Raw genomic sequence first — 23306 nt, forward strand, 5'->3', positions numbered from 1 at the left:
TATCATTAATAATAGCAGCATTTCCAAGACAGTTATTAGAAAACTGATTTTTTGAATTTGTAATTGTCCACCATTTATTAAAAAGAGTTAGGAAAGATGCAATATCTAAACGGTTGGGAAAATATGATTTTATTGCTGCTGCTGTAGTTTCATCGAAGATACCTAAAGCAACAGTGACATTTTGCTTGTAGTTTCCAGGATGGACAACTTTGCTATTTATTTTTGGTGCTTTTTTCAAACTTGCATCCAACAGACTGTTCTTTTCTAATAAATCATGAAATATTTTCCACGATATTTCTCCTGGTTGAACGTGAATTTCATCTTTGAAAGCTGAAAAATGAAATTCTGGAAAAATAAACCTTTTTTTATTTAGTAAGTTATTTCGAATGTTTTTAATCAGATGCACTGTGTCAAAGAATAGGTAAATTTTTTGTGATTGTACATTAATAAACAAATCATCTGGTTTTTTACCATGTGCATCAAGCAATTTTGTAAAAGAGGAAACATTTGAAGCATGATTGTCACAAACAACACCTCGAACATTAAAGCTATATTTTATTAAAGATTGAATCAAGCTGAGAATTTCAGTTTTCAACCAATCACTGTTTAATTTTATAATTGGAATTGCTTTGATGACACAAGAGGTATTTTCTTTTATACCAACTACCATGAAAGAAACAATGCTTCTGTAACATTCATTTTCTTCACTAATCCCAATTACATCTCCACCAGAATATTCTGCACATTTTTGCAAATACATTTCATCAAAAATTATTATTAGATCATTTAATAAGCTCCCATTTTCATGTAAAAATTTCAAAACTTTCATAGAATCAATTTCACCTGCTTTGAGCTTGCCTAACAGTGATATAGATGGAAGAGGGAATTCCTTCAGCAGTAAATGATAAGTTTGCAATGATGTGTAACGCAACATCAAGGCAAATTGAAGCATATTTGAAGAATAAATTTGATTTTTTTTTATTTGGTGACTTTTAAGTTCTTCAAGAATGGAAGACAACTTTTCTTTTTCGATGCTAAAATGTGAATTGAAGTTTTCCAGCATACTCCTTCTCTTTAACATACATTGATGGGTTACTCTGAGCCAAGGTGGCAAAGAAACTGGAAGATTTTTATAAAAAAGTTTGACATGAAGATTTTTGTCAATACGAATACATTCAGCAATTTCAGGTATATGTAGTTCATTTTGAATAATTTTATGGAACACGACACAATCATCGAATTTGGAAAATGAATATCCTATTGGTGAATCAGCAACTGTAAGAGAATTAAGATCTTCAATAATATCATTTGACAAAAACTTCTGATATTCATCTTCTTGAAAAATTCTTTTAGTTGGTGATTTTCTTGGTATTAACATACCTGGAAGTGAAGCTGTTGCAATACTGGCCGGGTATATTGTAGGAACAGGCTTCAAATTATACAACAAACGAAATCGTTTTTCTGATGCTCCTTTGTGTAGTAAACTTTCATCAAAATGTTTTAAGCAAATCACAGATGATTTAGAGACAGTCCAACAATTTCTATTTACAAATCTAATCCATAACTTTCTCAAGTCATCATCTTTTGGAAAACCAAAGACTGGTATTACTTCACCACCATTATAATTTGAGGTACAACCGACAACACAGCATTTATTAACCATTACTATTATTAATAATTAAAAAGTATCCACAAATAACAATACAAAGTTGTTGAAGTTTAGTAGAGATGTCAATTAATCTAACGCGAAAACTTTTATCCTGTTTCAGATATACTTACTTAACATTTATAGCGCAATATTCAAAGTATTTTGAGAAAGTTTGTCCATATAATGGAATATACGTTTTTTTAACTGGCCTTCTATTTTTTTTCGATTTAAGCAGAATAGAAGGCCGTGTATTTAAGTAGGCCATGTATATATATATATATATATATATATATATATATATATATATATATATATATATATATATATATATATATATATATATATATATATATATATATATATATATATATATATATATATATATATATATAATGAATTTAGGTTTGAACAAGTTGGAAGTTAAAGAAAGAGATAAATTAGCTAGTTTTTAGTAACCTGTAGCTTCTAATTCTTTGAAAAATATTGGACAATGATGATAGAAAAAGTTGTATATGCGTTGAGAAGTTAAGAAAAACTAGTGAAGGTAAAGTTTTAGTTCAAGAGATGACAAATTAACGTGAGTTTTTTTTTTGTTTTTTTTATTTGTATGAAAAAAAGAATTAAAAATTTTTCAATATCATTTTCATGAAGAGATGAAACAGCAAGGCTATTATTAGTTGTGTGTTAGCAAGGCTAATTAAGTCACATAACTATGAAACCATGATTATAAAACTACTAAATAAATATTACTCTAAGTTAAGTCTAAATTTTAATGTTGTTACATTCATGTATCTTGGATACATTCATGTATTTTGTTGATACATGAATGTATCCGTGTATTAATTTTTTCGATTTCATTCTTTGTTTAGAATTTCCATACACTTTGCTTTAAATTTGCAGAAAAAATTTCTGCTGATTTAAGATTTACAAGCCTAAATCTTTTTTAGGCTTAAAAATATTGAACAAAGATGTTTATTTTATTTTGAATGATGACAACATAGAAAAAAAAACCCATATGTTCATTTGAGAGATTCGTTATTATTGAAATATTGTAAAAACAAGTTCAAATGCAAGAAAATACAAGGTAACTTCTAATACTCACTCACTTTGACATTAAAAATCTATATTCCAATTTTTATTATTCCTAAAAAGTTATGCCTGGGTGTGAAAGAATTTTAGTGAAAATAATTATAGTTGTATTGATAATAGTAAAAAATGTGGTGTTGTGACGCGCTTGCTTTTTACACAAGAAAATCCCAGTTTGATACCGACCACATCCCTTAAAGTACCGCGCTAAACTTATATCTAACCACAGCAGCTTTGCTTGTCGGGGTTCGTGTATAAGTTAGGTGTTTAAAGCTGAGTGTATATATATATATATATATATATATATATATATATATATATATATATATATATATATATATATATATACATAATTACATTTGTTTATGTATTTTCATGAAACAATTTTTCAATATATAAGTTTATTCTTTTATTTATAAAAAATGGCGATTAATATTTTTGAGTTGATTTTGAAAATTTTAATTCTGATTCTTTTGAGGACAATCTTTTTAATAATCCTTCTGAAGAGAACATAATTATTTATTATGGAACTCAAATGAGTTTAATAAAAAAGCCAAATTTTGATCCCTATGAATTTAAAATTAAAAAAGATATTAAATCTTTTTCTAAATACACTTATATGTAAAAAGCATGCGTCAAAATTTTGAAAAAATTAAAGAATTTTTGATATTGTAAATTACACGTTTTACGTTATATCTCTGTCAGAGACTTGGCATGAATCAGAAAGTCCGTTGAAATCGAATTCTAATTACTGTTTGTCAAATTACAAACTAATTAATTACCCGCGAGGAAATGAAATAGGCGGGGAACTAGGTATCTATATACTTGAAAAGTATTCTTTTAAAATAGAAAAGCAATTATGTGTTGCAAATAATAAATATGAAAGCCTTATTATCAAAGTAAAAATTAGATCATTAGAAAAATTTTATATATTCTTGGTGATATAAATTTGAACGTTCTAACATAACACAAATTTCCAAAAACAAATTCTTTTTTTAACATGTTATTTAGATACAATGTTTTGCCTGTAATTAATAAACCGGCTCAGGTAAATTGGAATTCTGCAACTGCCATCAATAATATTTTTATTAACAATTACTTAGAAACGTCATTTGAGACAGGTATATTTAAGATTGATATTAGTTATAATTTCCCGATATATGTTAACATTAAAAATGTTACAGCTATTTCAGAGGATCAACCTAAAGTTTAAGGTTTAAAAATACGTAAACTTTCAACTATTACTACAAACAATCTATCTCACAAATTATATAGAAAAAATTGGAGTGACCAAATGGGCACACGGACGTCCATAGTACGTCCAAGGACGTCCAAAATGGTTTGCTCCAAAAATCCGAAATGGATGTCCATTGGGCGTTCCGAATGAAACGACTTTCGTACGTCCACTTCTGACTTCTAAAGTACGTACAAGGACGTCCAAAACAGTCCGTTCGGAAGTCCACAATTGACGTTATTGGTCGTCCAACGGACGTCCAAATTTCTTCCGTTCATTTAACGTTTAATTTTATTCAGCTTATTTCCATACTGACTCCATTTCTAACAACTATAAAAAATGGAGTCTTGATATAAGAAATGAAGTCTATTTTTTTCGCACAAGGCCTAAATTTAATTACACGTATTTAGGAATTCAACACGTGTGGCATTAGGATAATAATAATAATATGGTTATTGCATAAATAATTAAATCCCAGTATTGAAACAAATCATTACAAAAAAATAAAAAAGATAATATTTTTAACGATATTAATATATAAATACAATCTAACGAAAACATTTTTTTTGGTTCGTTTTAATATGTCGCCAAATGCACACTCGATGTTGCTTGCATCATAACCAGTTTTGCAACCAACAATAGTATTTAAAGAAAAAATGTTTATAACAAAATTGTCTGCCACTCATAGAGCATGTTTTTGGAAACCAAAAATAAACAACTAAATTTTTTTTTTTTTTAAATATATATTTGCTGTTTATATAATAAGAAAATATAATTACAAAGAAACATTTACATACAAATAAAAAGTTGATTTAAAAAAACAAAGGCTCAAAGAAGATATGGATGACTAAAGTCACCACAATCTTTTCATAGAGCCTCTATGTGGGCTTTACAAGTTTAAAATAGAATAAGATTGTTAAAAATACTATGTACAGTTCCAATATAATAAAAAGATAAAAAACTTTTATAAATATTTACATTTAAAGAAAAAAAGTAAATAGTATCAATATAATTTTAACGATAGTCATTGAAAAATACTGACAAATTATTTTAAATATAAAAATAACAGACAATCAAACAAAAAAATAAAAATAAAAAAACTAAGAATAATTCGATGTTCATTTAGAAAAATTAAAAAAATTATTTATAATGTTTAAAAATTTCGTTTTTTATTAGAAAAGACTAAAAACTAAACATTTAAATACGGTAAAATCACTAAGCTCCTTTTTTTAAAGGAGCTTAGTGATTTTACCGTATTTAAATGTTTAGTTTTTTGAAATGTGTTCCATAGTTTCGGTCCACGGTATGCTATTCCATATTCAGAATACTTGCTCCTAATTCTAGGCAGTTTATAAGTATTCCATTGATTTATTCTAAGAGAGTAATTATTGTTAACATTTTTCGTAAATTTGTTATTAAAGGTTTTTGGAATCAGGCTGTTATTATATTTATATATAAAAATTAAGTGTTGGTAAATATTAACTTCATATATACTCATAATTTGCATGTCTTTCATTAGTGGTTTTGCATGTTCATATTTTTTTTTCTTATATATAAGTCAACATGCATGTTTTTGTAGAGAAAATATTTTTTTAAGTTTTGTTGGTTGAGTACTAACCCATGTAATATTAGAATAGTAAATAAAACAATGTATTAGGCCAAAATATACTAGTTTCAGACTTTCTGATGTTACATATGGGCGAATACGGTACATCAAACCAATTGTTTTACAAATTTGTTGATTGGATATAATTTATGTGAGGAATCAATGATAAGTTTTCATTAATAAGAATTCCTAGGAATTTTATTGACTCATTTTTTTCGATTATTTTATCATCTAAAAATAAATCTGGTAATTTTAAGGGAAGGGTTAGGGTTAGGGTCAGGGTTTTCCTGTTGTGATTTTTTATGGAATAGAGTATACTTTGTTTTATCTACATTGAGTGACAGTTTATTAGCCTAAAACCATTCACTGACATTCCTTAATTCATAGTTCATGTCAGAGTAAAGTTGCCTAATGTCACTGTTTGATAAGAAAAGATTTGTGTCGTCAGCAAACATTATCGCTTAAAGTTTTGCTGAAGCATTATGCAAATCGTTTACATAGATCAAGAACAGGAACATTCAAGAACAAGAACATTCAAGAACAAGAACATTCAAGAACAAGAACAAGAAAATTCAAAAGCAAATTAAAGAAACTTTGCTTTTGAATTTGATTTTCAAAAAGTCAACAAACTAAAAGACATCCACAATAAAAATTTATATTAAAATACTTGTTATTAGTTTTGGAAAGTCATACATAAAAAACCTAAATTAAAATAAAAAGCAAGCGCGAAAATGTTTGCAAATAATGAATAGGAGAAAATAAGCAATGTACTACTGTTTTACGTTCTGCTGTTGACTGTTAACAAAAATATTTCAGTCGTATATAAGATGCAATAGCTACAAACTCACATTCAATGCTCACCTTTTATGCATTTACAATAAGGAGTGCTCGTAAATTTACTCGATTCTTTTCTTCCATCCTCGCTAAATAATGCATGTATTCCAGGACAGCATTCAAAACATTTTTAACTGTTTTCCGTAGAGTCACTCTTTCCAACCCTCTCATATGATTAGAGTTTCCAATCGGTTTATCCCATAACCGAAAACCAAGGTATTTTGTCAAAACCGATATAAATGAAAACTGTCGGTTTTCAAAAACGGTTTTGGCGGGTTTTTTGCATCAAGTCTTTTGATTGTTTATTTATTATAGAAAGGTATAAAAAATCAAATTTGTAAATTATTAAATTTTTATGTATTTTGCTGGAAAGCCTAACATGTCTTTTCATTTTCAAAATTATTCAAGTATTCCTAAAAAAAGTTTGATTATCGAATAAAACACGCAAATATAATACTCAAATAGGATGGCCTACTCTTTATAGATTTTAATCAAAAAAATATTAAAAAAAAAAGTATTGGTACTAAAAATAATTCACCATATTTTTATCGATTATTTAATTTTTTAAAAATATACTTATCTTTCAGATAAACCATGTAATCAGTTTGGAAATTTACTGCCGGCTTAAAGTTCTAAATTCAAGAAGGCATTTGTAATCGATGCGGTTCTGTTGTAACATGCTCCGGTGGATCCACATCCAAAATCATATTTAAGCGTCATGGAATTACTATCAGTAGTCCTTCGACTGGAGAATCAAACAGTAGCTCAAATCCGCCACTGGAAAAAATATATAAACCATGTTATTTACAAAAGATGAGCCTTAAAGAAATTGTAGCTGATCTAGCTACAGATGGTATTTCGATTAATACGATAACTAACAACAAATTTATTTGCTCATCGATTCAACAAAGAGGAAAAAATTTTCCTAAAAGTCCAACAAACTTTTTTTGATCGAAAGGAAGTAACGAAACAAGAAATTATCAAAAAAACTCAAATGAGACATAAATTCAGCTTAACGTATAATAAATACACATTTTTGAGGCACAGAAGATGCATTGGTTTCAACCTGCGTGAAAGTAAATGTAAAAGAATCTATAAAACTAGCCTCATTAGGGTTTATGATAATATTAGTTTTGAATCAGTAAACAATGAGTTTAATGTTGACTACACTGAAATTTTGATGAATGCACAAAAAGTAGTGAAATTCATAAAAATGTCATCCGTTCGTAATCAAATTTTTTAGAAAAAAGTTACTGAGGAATTTGGTGAAGAAGACGAACTGCATCTGGATTTTCGTCATTGTTGGAATTAACTTTTTTCAATGACTGCATCTTTGTTAAAAACTAAGAAATTTTGATTTCAAACATTTACTGAATTAAATGCTCTTGATGTAATCAACAAGCTAGATTTTGCGTCATTAGCTTTAATACATGCCGCTTTAGAGCAAGCAAAACTACCAGTGGAATTCTTTAGCAGAGAAGATGCGATGTTATTGACATCAGATACCGTTTTTGAATTTATGCTTGCAAAACTATTTGCTATCTATACAGAAATCGCATTTTTATTGCATTCAAATTTAAAAAAGCGCGTCGATGAAAGAATTAATGGAAATGTTATTCAGTTGTTAAGGTGCCTAAAGGATCCTTCAGTTGTTCTATTAAAAATACTTCAAATTTTGCTGGAAAACTTGCGTTAAGGCTTTTCGGATTTACTTCTAATGACAAGCAACTAATTCAACTAGCTGAAGCTCCATGTACAACATCGGAAAGGTTTACCTGTTTTTCTTAAGTATGAATTATACGCACTTCTCTATAAAGATAGCATCACACTTGCCCAAATCTAATGATCAATTGAAATGGCTTAAGCAAGAGCTTTTGTTGTACTAAAATACGGTAAAAAGAATCTTGAAAAAATTTACTGTGCAATTCTTTCTATAAAGCCCACATCGACAGATGACGAACGCATTTTTTTGAGCTGCACTAGTTTCTGCCCAAAAATCACATCACGATTATCTGATGAATCGTTAAAATCTTTAGTTTTCTAAAAACTTTTTTACAATAAAAATAAGTCATTATAAGATTTATTTCAAAGTTTAAATAAATTTTTTAATAAAGAATTCAAGATTTAAAAAACTTATATAAGTTTTATTATTACAAGAAAAACCAAAATCCACAATTAACCGCGGTTTTTTTTAATTAAAACAGAAACCGCGGTTTTTTATAAATGCGGTTTTTGGAAACCCGACAATTGATTAACCTTATAAATTATTAAAAATAAATTAAAAGCATGCTTAAATATCGAATTAATCACCTTTTTTTTTTACAAGTTTTTATAAGTACTAATATGTATATATATATATATATATATATATATATATATATATATATATATATATATATATATATATATATATACACATATATATATATATATATATATATATATATATATATATATATATATATATATATATATATATATATATATATATATATATATATGTATATATATATATATATATATATATATATATATATATATATATATATATATATATATATATATATATATATATATATATATATATATATATAATATGCAAGCTTTCACTTCCATTCGATTTGCCTTTGAATTTACAAACTAATAGTTTGTTATATATAACTTTGGCAAAATAACCATTTTGCCTATGGGTTTTTGTCTTTGGAAATAGTTCTTAGCAAATTTTCTCGTCGTCTCACTAACATCTTCGTTAATATAAATATTTGTACCTTTGAGTTTAGAGACTTTTTCAATTATTATTTTTTTATCTTCAAAATCATGCAGTTTTAAAACAACAGTTCTCTCTTGACGAGGATTAATTTTGCCAACTCTAAGTGCACGCTCAATTTTTATTTCTCGATCAATTCAAGCTTTTCAGCAAACGATTTCTTCACTTTAGTTTTGGTGACTTCCCAATCTTTCTCATCACCACTTTCAACGAGCCTATCAATTCGTAAATTGCTTCTCCTGTTCCGATCTTTTATATCAACGCTTTTTAGTTTGGTGTCAGAGTTATCCGATGAAATTTTACCTTGAATTATTACTACATTTATTAATTCTTGCTTTACTTTATTAATTTTTTCATCGATCACTTTTACCTTGTCATAACATATATCATCAACAAAGTTCATACCAACCTTAATTTTGTAAAGTTCACTCCTTAAATCTTCAACATTTTTTTGGAACAATTTAATCTGAAGGTCAAAGTTGGTTACCGTTTCTCAAAAAAAGCTTATGATCGTTTTTTTTTTGAATATTCATTAGTTCTCGCATCATTGCAACAGAAACATACTCCTCTTGTTTTTCATTATTAGTTATATAAAATTATTGATATATCAACAAAAATTTAAAAAATTAAGTTTAAACGGATAATACGAATACATAATAAAGATCAAATTGGTTTAAATCGAAGATTAGCTAAAGTGTGTCTTTAATTTAATAAATAATAAAACACTATTAAAAGCGCAACGGATTTAAAAGTCAATAATTATGTCGCAAATCGAATGCACGTTCCCAACATAATAAGAGCTTTAGTAATATTTCTAAATATTGCATATACCATTTATAATAGAGAAAGATCGTTTTCAACAACAACAAAAAAAATTTAAAAATTTTGAAAATTTAAAGTGATTTAATTTTTAAGATTCTACATTACCTCCTTAATCACATCAAGGTGGTATAAAAGAATGGAGGGAGAAAGAAGCCGAAAATTGTAGTATAGTCTTAGTTGTATAATTATTCAAGCGGCAAGTCAGAATTTTGTAATGTATATTGTAAACTTTGTAAGCTGTAATCAAAATGGATTACTCTCCTAAAAGTTGACTGGTAAGTTTTTAACAACTGTTCTAACTATCAAGTAGTAATCGCAACAATAATCATGATCTACGTAGAGTAATCGTTTTTTAAATATCATGGTACTAGGTATAATTTATACCTAGTATTTATACTATAAATATCAAGGTTTTAGAGGGTCTTTATCTCTCCAGGAATTAATTTTGTGTTGTAGTATTTTTGCTGGATTTAAAAAAACAAATTGCTATAATATATCCGGCAAAAGTATCACTATATTTAGATATACTTTTGCCGGATTTTCTCTATATTCTAGATATTAGTAAATCCGGCAAAAGTACTACAATTCTGAGACATTTATTTTATTCAATTCTAATTTAGAAATTTATTATGAGTCGTTCAAAAAGTACAACATAAAAAAATAACATAAATAAATTAACTATAGATATTGTTTACGAACTTAAATTTGTCTTTGGTTTGCAATGCTCATATCTTGATATGTTTAGAAAACACGAAAAGGAAAAAAAAAGAGACTATGGCGAACGAGTTCGTAAAGTCAAACATGGCAGTTTGAGACCACTAGTGTTTGGTTCAAATGGAGGTATGAGTAAAGAATATCATAAGTTTGTTAGAAGACTAGCCGAGAAACTATCGGTAAAACAAAACGAAAAATTCTCAATTATTATGACGTGGTTAAGAACAAAGTTATCTTCCGAGATACTTCGCTCAACTATCCTTTGTTCAAGAAGTTCAAGAACACCGTGGACTAGAAAAAATGATCTTGAAATTGGTGTTGATTTTAAGATGGATGTTCTAAAGCAAGAATCTGACTTTTTTGTTTGTTTTTTGTTTCTTGTCTGTTAAATTTTATATTATATGCTCAATTGCTTAATAATATCATTGGATAATTTTTTCTAAAGTGGAATGCGATAGGTTAGTTTTAAATTATGATAATGACGCGGTGTTTAATAGAATATTATGTTAATACTAAGACTGTTCCTTGAGAAATGACGTACTTAAACTTTGTTCTCCCCCCAGTCTATTAAACCTCCTTGCTAGAATAAACCGAATTATGTTATTTAAGTATTTTATCTAACCTCTTGAGATAGTTAGAATGGCCCTGTTGCTTGACCAGACTTAGTGGCTAGTCAACTTTTTGAGTTACATTTTACTAATTGCAATAAAAAAACTGAATTGCTGTTTTATTTAGTATGGTTTGTAACACAAAACATTCACAGCACGCCTTCTAAATAAGAACGTTAAATTTTAACGTTATAAGTTTTAACAACAAATAGTTTATGCCAAAATAATTTAAATTAAGCATTGGTCCGTGGTAAACGTACAAAATCAATGATTTTGACAAAATTGAAATAAATCATCAATAGCCTGATACAATGCTAGGAAATAATATCAAAAGTCTTTAATAAATAATATCAAAAGTCTTTAATAAATTGATTACGCCTAATTTATGATGGAGAAAACCTTTCTGATTTTTAGAGAGCAAGTTATCATAACTAATGTGGTTGAAATTTTTCTTTTTACGAGTTTTTTAAAGGTATTGCAATCGATAGAGAGCAAGTAAATTTTTTTTTTGCATTAGATTTGGGCATATATTAGCTGATTTCCAGAGACTAGGCTTTTTCAAGAGTTAAAAGATTTATAAAAGATGTTTGAAATCGGAACTACAAATCTTTTGGCAGATCTTTTTTTTATTATTATTATTATTATTTGCCGTATATTAAAATTTAAAATGAAATAAATCGTCTTAATAAATAAGAGAGCTGGAGCAAGCAGAAGACATAAATTGTCTTATCATCGAGCCCCATTTACATTGAAAAAATCACCAGTTTATTTAAGTAATAGTACATAAGCTCAGTACATAATAAGAAATTTACACACTTTAGTTACAATATAAATTTTAATATCATATAAATATTGGTGTTGAAATATAACGCATTATATCAAAGAATAACAACAACATAAAAAGTATTAAAGTTTTTTTAGAAAAAAAAAATTAAATAAAAACAAAACTGCAACAAAAGAGAAGTAGTATTAATAAATATTTTTTTAGATAATTTATATTATTTATGCATTTATTTTAAAAGAGATATTTTAAACCAAAGTCATTTTGTAATTAGAGACTCTTAGATTCTTTCCTGAATTGTTCCAAGGAGATGTTTTGAATATTATTTTTTTTGTAATAAATTTTAAAAAGTGTTTCCAAAAAAACGGTCGACGGTATTGGATTTGGTAAGAACTTAGTTTTAAATTAATTTTTGGTACAATAAAGTTGTTAACTGAAAATTTGGTAGGATACTTGTGCGAGATTTCACTAAAGTAAGACTGAAATACAATAGGAGAATGCCCATGTTTTATTTTAAATATGAATTGTAGAACGTGGTGTATATTAAGTTTATAGATACTTAGGGCACCAGGCTTCAATAAAAGAGGTTTGCAATGAAAAGTTCTGTGTGCACCAAATACAATCCTGCATGCGTGTTTTTGCTTACTATAAAGTTTTTTTAATTTACTATAATTAGTACTACCCCATACAATATTACAGTATGAGATAAAACTATGAATAAATGAAAAGTATATTTTTTTTCAAGAAAGCAGTGTTAAGATATGGTTAAGTTTTATATAATATGGAAACATTTATTGAGATTTTATTTTCTATGCATTTTATATGTGGTTTCCATGACAAATTTTCATCTAGTATAACTCCTAAAAAATTAAAGATTGGTTCCCTTTTAATAAATGTTTTATTGATTAAAAGATTAGGTAATTTTAGAAGAACATCATCACCTTTACTAGGTTTGGAGAATAAAATAAATTTAGCTTTTTTTACATTTAACGAAAGATCTAAAGTATTAAAGGATAAAAATCGTAATATTCAATATGTCAAGTAGGTAAATGTATACAAAAAGAGCGCTAAATATTCTTAAAGAAAAGAGCAGTAATAAATTTGTAAAAAAAATACTCATATAGCTTAATATGTCAGTTTTTTCATCTTAAATGCATCCAAATATTGTTTAACTCCCACCACCCACCAGTGTCTGGTGGTCTAAGCCTTGATTTTTATGCTTATGTCTAGGTCTCAAAACTACATAACTGGTACATTCAAATTATTACCTTTTTATCTTTTGCTTCTCATTATTCTTATATAAAAACATTACACAGGGATCTATATTAGGGCCCTTATTATTTCTGATTTATGTTAACGATCTCCATGAAGTCTCAAAATTAACAACTATAATGTTTGCTGATGATACAAACCTATTCCTATCTAATAATAACATCAATAAACTTTTTTATGATTTGAACATTGAACTAACAAAAATATCAGACTGGTTCAAGTCAAATAAACTTTCACTCAACATTGATAAAACTAAATGGATTTTCTTTCATCCACAATTTAAAAAATATTTACTTCCAAGTAATATGCCTCTTCTTCATATTGATAATATTCAAATAAAGAGAGTAATTTTCACAAATTTCTTAGGTATCATTGTAGATGAAAATCTATCATGGAAGAATCACATCGGACATTTATGCAACAAAATTGCAAAAAGCATTGGAGTTTTATATAAAGCAAGAGGTGTTTTAAACAAACATTCATTAACTCAACTATATTACTCTTTTATACACTGTCATATTAATTATGCTAATATTTTTTCTTTTAGGAACTTTAACTTTGCAATGAAAACATCGAAGTTTTTTTGATTCACAGGCACATAATATGTGTCGTATTATGACAAGCATTGTTGCTTTGCATGCACCTCTACACACCATTGTCGTATTTAGTAATTTATATAGATATTTTACAAAACAGTATTACTAAATCGCTTGGTTACTTCTGTTAAAGATAAACTATCGACAACATTAACGTGTGTATTTAGCGCTGACAAAAAAAATCTTCTGCATTAAAAAAGAGCGTTCTGGTGTGGCCGATGTTGCTCCACTTATTAACACAATTTGGATAATGATCCAAATATTTTGGATCATCGGGCGATTTTCTTTATATTTGTTCTAAACTGTCTTGTATAAATCTCGAAAATCAATTGCCATTCAATTTTTATACGAGATAAAGCTCACTTTCTATTTGATTCCGATTAAAATTTCAGATTCTAAAACATTAAGCTTCTTTGATAGTTCCGTCTTGTAAATGGCTTTCAAAAACAGGTCTTCAACGCTCATAAACTTCTTGAATGCTTATTGAATCTTATTCGATCTGATCCTCTATTAATAATTGTGTCAAGAGCTTCAAAATTTATTGGCTTAAAATAACCATTGGATGTTTCTGGTTATTAGGCAACTCTTGATTGTTCTTCATAATCAATGACATTAAAAAAAAAATAGTTCGACTTTATAGTTTCTTGGGCAAGGTTGATTTTTCAACTGATTTGACTGAATTTGCTGCTTTCTTTACCAACACAAAAAACAAATGGAAGTCTTTATCATTTCTCATATTTTTTATTGTACCAATCACTAAATATGCAGACTTTCTTCCACTGGTTGTCGACATCTTTGTCAATAGAAGGGATTTTGAAAAGTTATTAGTCATGGCGTAAAGTTTATAAAAGAGATTGATGCCGAAAAAGAAGTAAAAGGATTCCATCTGGCTCATGCAATCAACGATTCTTGCTTTTGTCTCTTAGTCAAGTTTTTCTTTCATACATTCGTTCCAAAGTTGCAATAACGATTCATAATTATTGATGACTCTCTTAATACATAATTTTGTAATATAATATACCATCTAAGATCTTTTAAGCCCATGTTTATAATCTTATACGCCCATGTTTATAATCTTATACGCCCATGTTTATAATCTTATACGCCCATGTTTAATTCAAATGTTAAATAAAATGTTTATTATACAGAAAACTGACTTTAAATAATTTTATCTTTTGTATTCGTAACTCATTTGCACGGACTTAAAAATGAGCCATGGGCCCCCTTGACCCCTCGTTGCTGTGGCCCATGAACAGACCATGAACTATTTGTGGGTTCTGCGCTGCAATAGTTTCAGTTTCATAAAGATCAAAAATGCAGGTTCCATCCGCGTCGGTGATCTTGCAAAAATGTCTTGTTTAAAATTTTTTACTCAGTCAATTCCTTCCATAGAGTCTTTGAACCAATTCAGTCAATTCTGTAGAAGGTTGATTTTAATAATATCCTAAAACTATGTATCAACGTCTTTTTATTGCAAGGCCATAGAACACTCTTTAGCAAGCCAGATTATATTTCATTAGTTAAAACTCTTGTTTGTCTGCGAATACTCTTTTAGTATAATAGAGTCTGTTTTTTCATTAACCAGAATTTTTTTCCATTATTGATAAAACATTTCATATAGGATGTTGGGTATACTGTTTCTCTAATATATTTTTCTTTGGAATTAAATCTAAAGTTTATTTAAAATTTTTACAGGAAGCTCTTCCTTTCAAATTATGCCCTTGAAAATTTCACTTTATTTTACGCACTCAACACTTAGAAATAATAAGCTTCACTTTAAAGTTGCATAAAATTTTCTTCAATTAAATACTCAAAGTCAAACTCGAAAATGTTTTTATGCAGAAAATAATTGTAGTTGGAAGTAAATTTTACGTCAAAAAAAGAAAACTTTTTTTGACGTAGAATTTACTTCCAAGTACAATTAAGATGCGGGTTGAAACGATTTATTTTTTAACCGTGAAGAATTTATTTTCTAACTGTGAAATGTCTTTCCCCAAGCTGAATAAAAATATTAGATGTACAATAGCTACATGTCTTATGCATAAAAAACATTTTATTTTCGATATATTTTTAATAATTATTTTTCAATCACTTTTTAGATTAAAACTAAAAACACTTTTGATTGTGGTTGAAAAGCATGTAATAAAAATATAATATCTAATATAAAATGTTTTTTATGTATTAAGCCATGTAGTTATTGTACATCTTTTTTTTAATTATCTCGTGTTTAATTATCTCGAGACATCAGATATCTGATGGCTTGAGATAAAGAGCTTTGAAAAACTTTACTTGTGTAAAGATAATAGTAAAATATATCGCTAACATAGTCACCCGCGTAAGGATTAAGTACTTTGGGGTCTTCTTTTTGACCTATTCTAACTATGGAATCAATGATTCATTCTTACCTGTCAGTCCATACATGATTTTGAAGCAGAATTTTAGACCATTTTTATTTGATAATTTGAAGCAACTTCAAAAATTATTTTTGCGAAAAATAATTTTTGAAGTTTCAAGCTTAGTTTTAGTGAGAGATAAAAAAAAGAACTCCATGACAACGGCTTTAGGAAGTTAGGAAAAGGCTTTAGGAAAAGAAATAATCAAATAAATCATTATTAAGTCCGTATTTAAGATAAATAAAATCAATCACTTAGTTATATTTATTAGTAGTTTACAGGCTGTGAGACTTTAGATTATTGTTTTACCTGCATACTTTATAAAGACAATTTTTCAGTTAGCGTATATACGAGTTAAGTAAATATGCCAAAAACTGTAAACGCACTGATTAATGGGTTTTATAATATACAATCAATATAATAAATATTTAAAAAAATGCTTTAAAAACGTATTTTAAAGCTATGGTAACTATTATTAGGCTTATAAAAAAATATTATCTTTTTTAATTTTAGGTACTTCTATACGATTAGACAACTCTTTCCTTAAAATACATTAATTACAAACATAGTTAACATAAATTACAAATATAGGTAGAATAAAGACAAAATAATATAAATTTCGTTTTTTTGTTTTTGTTTTTTTTGTTTAATCCTGACAAAAAAGTTGGTTTTGGTCCCAAATAGGGGCTAGATCGTTTACGCAATTATTTATAATAGAGTGACTGTTAAAATTTGAAATTTGCGTAGTTGCTTTATAGCAATATAAACTACAATATGTGCCACTTTCACGTTCAAACTATCAAAACTTGTAAAAATATAGTCATTTTCATAAGAATTGGTGATTTTCACAGTTTTACTCGCCTTTTTAAATTTCATAAGTATAAATCTGAATAAACGAGACTCTTCAATGAGGGTTATTTTGTAGCTATATTAGTAACGAGCATTAGTGGAGAATTTCAAGAAGTTTCATAAAGTATTAGTGAAAATATTATGTAAATGGTATAACCAAAACAACAAAAAAACGCGTTCAGTGAAAAAAACAGTTTTAAAATCAGATAATATTTATTAACATAAAACAGAACAGAACTAACTCAATGATATCCCGAATTATAGTGTTGGGATTCTTTATTTTTTATTTTTTTAATATAAACTCTTTTCGAAGACCTCTTCATTGTTCTCTGTGTTTTTAAAATATGACTATTAGATGACTATTTAAAATGATTTAAAGTTCTATTATCGTCACTTTTTAATGCATTTTTTTCAAAAAATTTTTTACGTGGAATATTAAACCAATCAAAAACATTTCCAATACAATTAATATCATCATTGAAACTTATGATGGCAGAACATATACCAATTGTAAGTACTTTTCTGCTACAATAAATAGATTTGGAACAGCGTGTCCAAATAATTCCATTTAAACACTCACTCACATTTTGCGTTTGGTCATGGAGGCATTATTCTAGCAAGAGTTTTAAATTAATTCCGGAAAAAATATTTTTTATAGTTATGCTAAGTGCATAAAGAATACTTGAAAACAAATTGGGATGGAACTGCACTAGAAATAACTGGCAATAGAGGTGTTAAAATTCCATAACATGGTTGCTAAGGGCGTTGCTAAGAGTAAAAATCTAAACCAACATTAAGATAAATTCAAATAACCTCAACTTTTTTTTTTTTTTTTAAATTTTGATGACAAATAAAGATTCTTTGATTAATTTTGATCTTAAAGCAATTATGATTAAAAAAATGAAAATATAAGGATTTTCACCTTTTTAATTGTATAGAAGTACCTTAAAACTCATGATTGTAAGTAGTACTTTTTTCTTAATTTTGTGTAAGCCATCTCTAAATATTTAAACTTCCGAATTCAAACTTTAAGTCAATATTTTGCCAGTTCCTGTAGTTCAACAACGCTTAACAAAAAGGTTTATTTGCAGAAAACAAGCTATAAATAGGAAAACGTGGGAATAATTAAATTTGTAAAAAAAAAGAATGGGGCACAATGGTAACTCTTAAACAAATATTATAATTGGTTAATTAAAAACAGTTATTTATTTTGATTTATTAAAATATAATATATTTAACTAAAAATTATTTTTTTTACTTCAATTTTAAATAATTCGCAGAAATATTAGTCCATTTTTTAGTCCATTTATTCAACCAAAAATTAAAAAACTACAAGTTTGTTTATAATTTTACAAAATTAGGTTAGGTGTCACTCATAGGTTAATCATTAGGTTAGGTGTCATTGGAGTGACACCTATATAATATGAAGAAACAAACAAAATGTGTAAATTAAATTAATTTAAAAATATTAATAATAATAACGATAAAGCTATAATGAATTAAATAATAAGACAAAAAAATATGAAAACACTCAATTAATAACAACAGCAAACAAAAATAAAAACAGTTAGCAACAACAGCACAAATAAAAACAAACTTTACGCTTACGAAAAGGCAAAACACAAAAATTAGGTAAATGAAAATGCAAAAACAGAAACTTCTACATTAAATTAAAAAATTAAATTAAAAAAAAAAATTATCTTTAGTTATTTTGGCAAAAAATAAAGGTGTAGAAAAATTTGTAGAATAGAAAAACCACGAACAACAATAAAAACAATTATCAACAACTAAGGCATCCAATACCGGACCAAAAATGGAATACCGGTTTTTCGGTATTAGGTTAAGTGAAAACCGATATTTTATTTAGTAATTGTAAATACCGATATTAATACCAGTATTTACAATTACTAAATAAAAAATTAAGTAAAACCCAACGCAACAATTAAACGGTTCCAAAACTTTTTAAGTTAAAATAATATATATAATTAATTAATTTGAAACAAAAAACATAAAAAAGTTATTATTATAATAGGCCCGCAAAAAATATAAATTATTTAAAGTTTATTTATTAAAATATGATCGAATTTTCGTACATAACATTCCCGATGAAGAGAAACCCCGATCAGCTTCTACGCTCGTTGGGGGAATAGTTAAAATATAATCGTAGACCAAATTCAAGTTGGTACCACGTGTACCGTTTTCCTCAAATATAGAAAGTTCTTTTCGTACCATTTTAGTCAAATCGTTAATATTTCGCTTTATTTTTGGTACTGTTTTCATTTTCATCTCATTATTTATGACGATGTCTAGCTGCTCCTTTAATGTCAAGCTCAAAGATTCGTCTTCACACATTATGGTATCTTCGTCATCATCTGTTTCTGTAGGGAATGCTGTAGTTTTAGTTTGTACGGATAAGAGCCGTTGGATAAGATGCACAATTAAATTTACCAAAGCAGTTTTAGTTAGCCGATAAAATATGATGTCTGAACCAAAATTATTTTGGGCTTGATCTCCTTTATGAAGATATTGTATGAGATAAGATAAATTTGTGCGTCTTTCTTTTATTCTTTTAATTAAGGAGGTCTTCATATTGTTACTTAATGGTCCTACGCCTAAATTTTGCAGCATAAATGCCAGAGTAGCATCAGCTGATAGTAGATTAGCGTCTCTCCGACATAAAGCATCTACAGATAACAACACTGGTAACAACATAGAAACTGTTGATAATATTAATTCTAATTCAGATTCCGTAAAATTAATACTCGAGTTTAAGTCAATCAGGGCTTTTTGAATAGAATTTTTTAGTTTAGAAAAACGCTCTAGCATAAAAAGTAAGCTGTTCCATCTGGTCTTATTATCTAATATTAATGACAGATTATTACCCTGTTCAGTTTTTATATAAACTTGAAGGGTTTCATTTTTTGTTGGTGATTGTCTGAACAGCTTTACAACTTTTCTAACTTTGCTTATCAATGGAGCCAAATTATTTGCAAGTTCATTTGAATTTGGTGAGCTCTGAAAAATCTTTAGTCCGTCTAAATGGTCTTCTTTATAATCATCGGAAATCTCACCAGCACTATCTTCATCAGATTTAAAATAATCATATGTCGATTCCACAACTGTTATTTTATACAAGACGTCAACCACAGCCAAATGGGTTCCATGGGTTAGACAAAGTTGTTGGTCGATGGACATTAATCGGCCTTCTTTCTTCATAACCGAAGCACCATCTGTGGTAATACATACAATATCGCAATCAATTTTTAAGTTTTGTTCTTTTAGTATGTTTTTAATTAACTTAAATTTCTGCTGGGAAATGTCCATTAACTCTTGCTAAACCCAAATTCCAAAATCTATTTCGAGAATAAGCATTAATGTTCAAACAGCGTCTATTTTTTACCGAAGTCCACTCGTCAAACGTTAGACTAAATCGATTTCCTTGACGTTGAAGTTCAGATAATTCTTCTATTATTGAATTTCGAATTTTAGTAGCATATTTCATAACTATTGGCGAATGGATTCAGATGATTTTGGCACATCAAAACCTCGAGCTACCAGCGATTTTCTTAGCTAATTAGATTTTATAAAAACTCTGAATGGCAAGCCATCGGTGGCCTTCATTTTAGCTAAAACATTTGGCAGTGTATCTTCGTCTTCGTTTATCGTATAAAAAGTTGTAATTTTATTTCTGGGCCTAACGAGTTGCAAATCAGCCGTAGTCGAAACACCAGCAGTAGATGGCAAAGTTGAAACTTCAACTTGATAACGTTTCAATAAATTTATTTGGTGAGAAGTCCTTAAATGTGTATGGAGTCCACTAGTCGAGCCATGACTGGTCTTCATTTCTCTAGCACACTTTTTACATTTTGCTGCAGCTCCAGACTTTTCGCGCAAAAAGTAATTCCACATAGAGTTTTTGTCCTGAAGTCCTTTTTTAAAATCTTCAAATACTTTTGGTTTATCAGCCATGGCAGCACGTTTTTAAATACTATAATTTGCAAAATATGAAAAATAATATTGAAATACAAAATAAATAAATATTCAAAATTTATAAAAATGAAGATAAAGATATGAATTTAATATAATTATATGAATTACATATTGAATTATATGAACTTTTCATATAATTATATTTTATTTCGTTAAATGTGTTATACTTTAAACTGACTGCGAATCATAAACAAAAATAGTATAAATTACACATATATATACGCATCATTTTGCAATCGCAATTCCCAAGCAGTCTTAAAAAGCGTGCTTATACAAGCCTATAAAGGCCGTTCTCCATTCAGAATTTTTTGCGCTTAGGCGGAAATTTACGCGCTATAGTTTGCTCTTGGGCGGAAAACTTCAAGCGGAATTTAATCTCCATTTACCGCGCTGAATTTTGTGTTGTTTTATTTTTTTATAAAAAAAAAATGGTTTTAAATAAAAGTAATCTACTAAAAAAGAAAATAACTTTGTTGCTTATATTAAAAAAGTGTATTTTATTGAGAAATCGCAGGAAACATAATATGTGGATGCGTAGAATTTTTATGGAACGTTCACGAAAAGGTCTTTTTAATGTATTAGTAAAAGATTTAAAACTATTTGACAGTGTATACTTCTTTCAGAGTTTTCGCATGAGTTCACAAACTTTTGAAATATTACTATCATGGGTTGCTCCATTTATATCTAAATCTTCTCTAAGACGGGCAGTTGCAACTGCTGAAGAAAGACTATGTATAGCATTAAGATATCTTGTTACTGGCAATGCTCAGATAACAATCGCAATAAGTTTCAGAATGAGCCCTACAACTATAGGAAGAATTATCATAGAAACATGTAAAGTAATTTGGAATGTTATTTGTAAAAAAGGATATTTGTTAGCACCATCTTCACAAAAAGAATTGCTTGAAATATCTTCTGAGTTCTACGAAAGATGGATTTTTCCTCATTGTCTTGGGGCAATAGATGGTAAACATGTAAGTATTAAGTCACAAGCCCGAAGTGGCTCAATGTATTTTAACTACAAAAAAACATTTAGCATTGTACTTTTAACAACGTGTAATGCAAAGTATGAATTCACTTTGGTTGATATAGGTGGCTCCGGGCGTCAAAGTGACGGTGGTATTTACAATAATAGCAAAGTTGGATCCGCTACACTAAAGCCGCATATGATGAGGCCTTATCCCAGAAGAACTAATCTCGATAAAACAGAAATTGTGTTTAACTATCGCTTATCAAGAGGAAGAAGAGTAATTGAGAACTCTTTTGGGGTATTGGCTAGCAGATTCCGAATATTTAGAAGACCGATAGTATTAAAAGTTGAAAATGTGAAAATTGTTGTAAAAGCAACTGTGGCTCTGCACAACTTTCTAATGAGAATACAAATAAAAACAGATAATTTCTCATATTGCCCAAGTCATTATGTTGATCAAGAAACTTTACACGAGAGTATTCCTGGTCTATGGAGAAAAGAAACAAATAATTATCTAGGACTTAAATCAATTCAATGTCAAGGAGCCCATAATTTTATCAAAAAAGCAAAATCTATAAGAAATAATTATAAAGATTACTTTAATTCGGAAGAGGGCTAAGTTTTATGGCAAGATAGAATAGTTAACAGTACATCTAATCCTTTTGATGAAGAATAATATAAAATAGTAAATAATAATATTCAGACACAGTATTCAAGGCATAAAAAAGAAAATAATTTAAAGTTTGACGTTTTTTATCATAAATATAAAAGTTATTATTCTTCAAACTCTAAAGTAAATAAAACCTCTTCAATTCTTATTCTTGCCAAACGATTTTTCTTTTTTGGAAGCTCTTTTAACCTGCTAAACAAACTTCTACAATATAAATCGTCAGAATCTGTGTTTATACTTTCATTGTCATCTTTATTTAATTGTTTTAAACTTTCAACAAGTAAGGTATCAATAGCATTGACTGGTTTATGTTTTTTTTTATTGTGACTTGAGCAAGTTTTTGTGTTGAACTGCAAATCGGTGGAACTGCAACCGACTTGTTCAGCTAAATTTTTTGTGTATATAGTTGGTTCAACTTGAAACTCTATATTGATGTTTTCTTTAACTATTGAATCTAAGTTCGAAT

At 27.9% G+C, this 23306-nt stretch overlaps 1 protein-coding gene and 1 long non-coding RNA gene across 3 annotated transcripts; both read left to right on the forward strand.

Moving 5' to 3' along the window:
* The first annotated feature begins 2047 nt into the window (after positions 1 to 2047).
* LOC136082380 (uncharacterized) lies at positions 2048 to 11161 on the forward strand. Of its 2 annotated transcripts, none has more exons than XR_010639650.1 (2): positions 2048 to 2192; positions 10743 to 11161. It is a non-coding gene; the product is annotated as an uncharacterized LOC136082380 (long non-coding RNA). The 2 variants fall into 2 exon arrangements; XR_010639649.1 differs by lacking the exon at positions 2048 to 2192 and adding an exon at positions 9013 to 10272.
* A 10563-nt stretch (positions 11162 to 21724) lies between these two features.
* On the forward strand, positions 21725 to 22789 carry LOC136082658 (putative nuclease HARBI1). The gene has a single exon (XM_065802075.1). It carries the CDS (start codon positions 21725 to 21727, stop codon positions 22787 to 22789), a length of 1065 nt encoding a protein of 354 aa, XP_065658147.1.
* Positions 22790 to 23306: the final 517 nt, after the last annotated feature.

This window comes from Hydra vulgaris, chromosome 07 (assembly GCF_038396675.1).
Source record: "Hydra vulgaris chromosome 07, alternate assembly HydraT2T_AEP".
Classification (NCBI taxonomy): domain Eukaryota; kingdom Metazoa; phylum Cnidaria; class Hydrozoa; order Anthoathecata; family Hydridae; genus Hydra; species Hydra vulgaris.

Coding starts and splice junctions, on each gene's coding strand:
- LOC136082658 (XM_065802075.1), top strand. CDS start 21,725: ATGTGGATGCGTAGAATTTTTATGGAACGTTCACGAAAAGGTCTTTTT.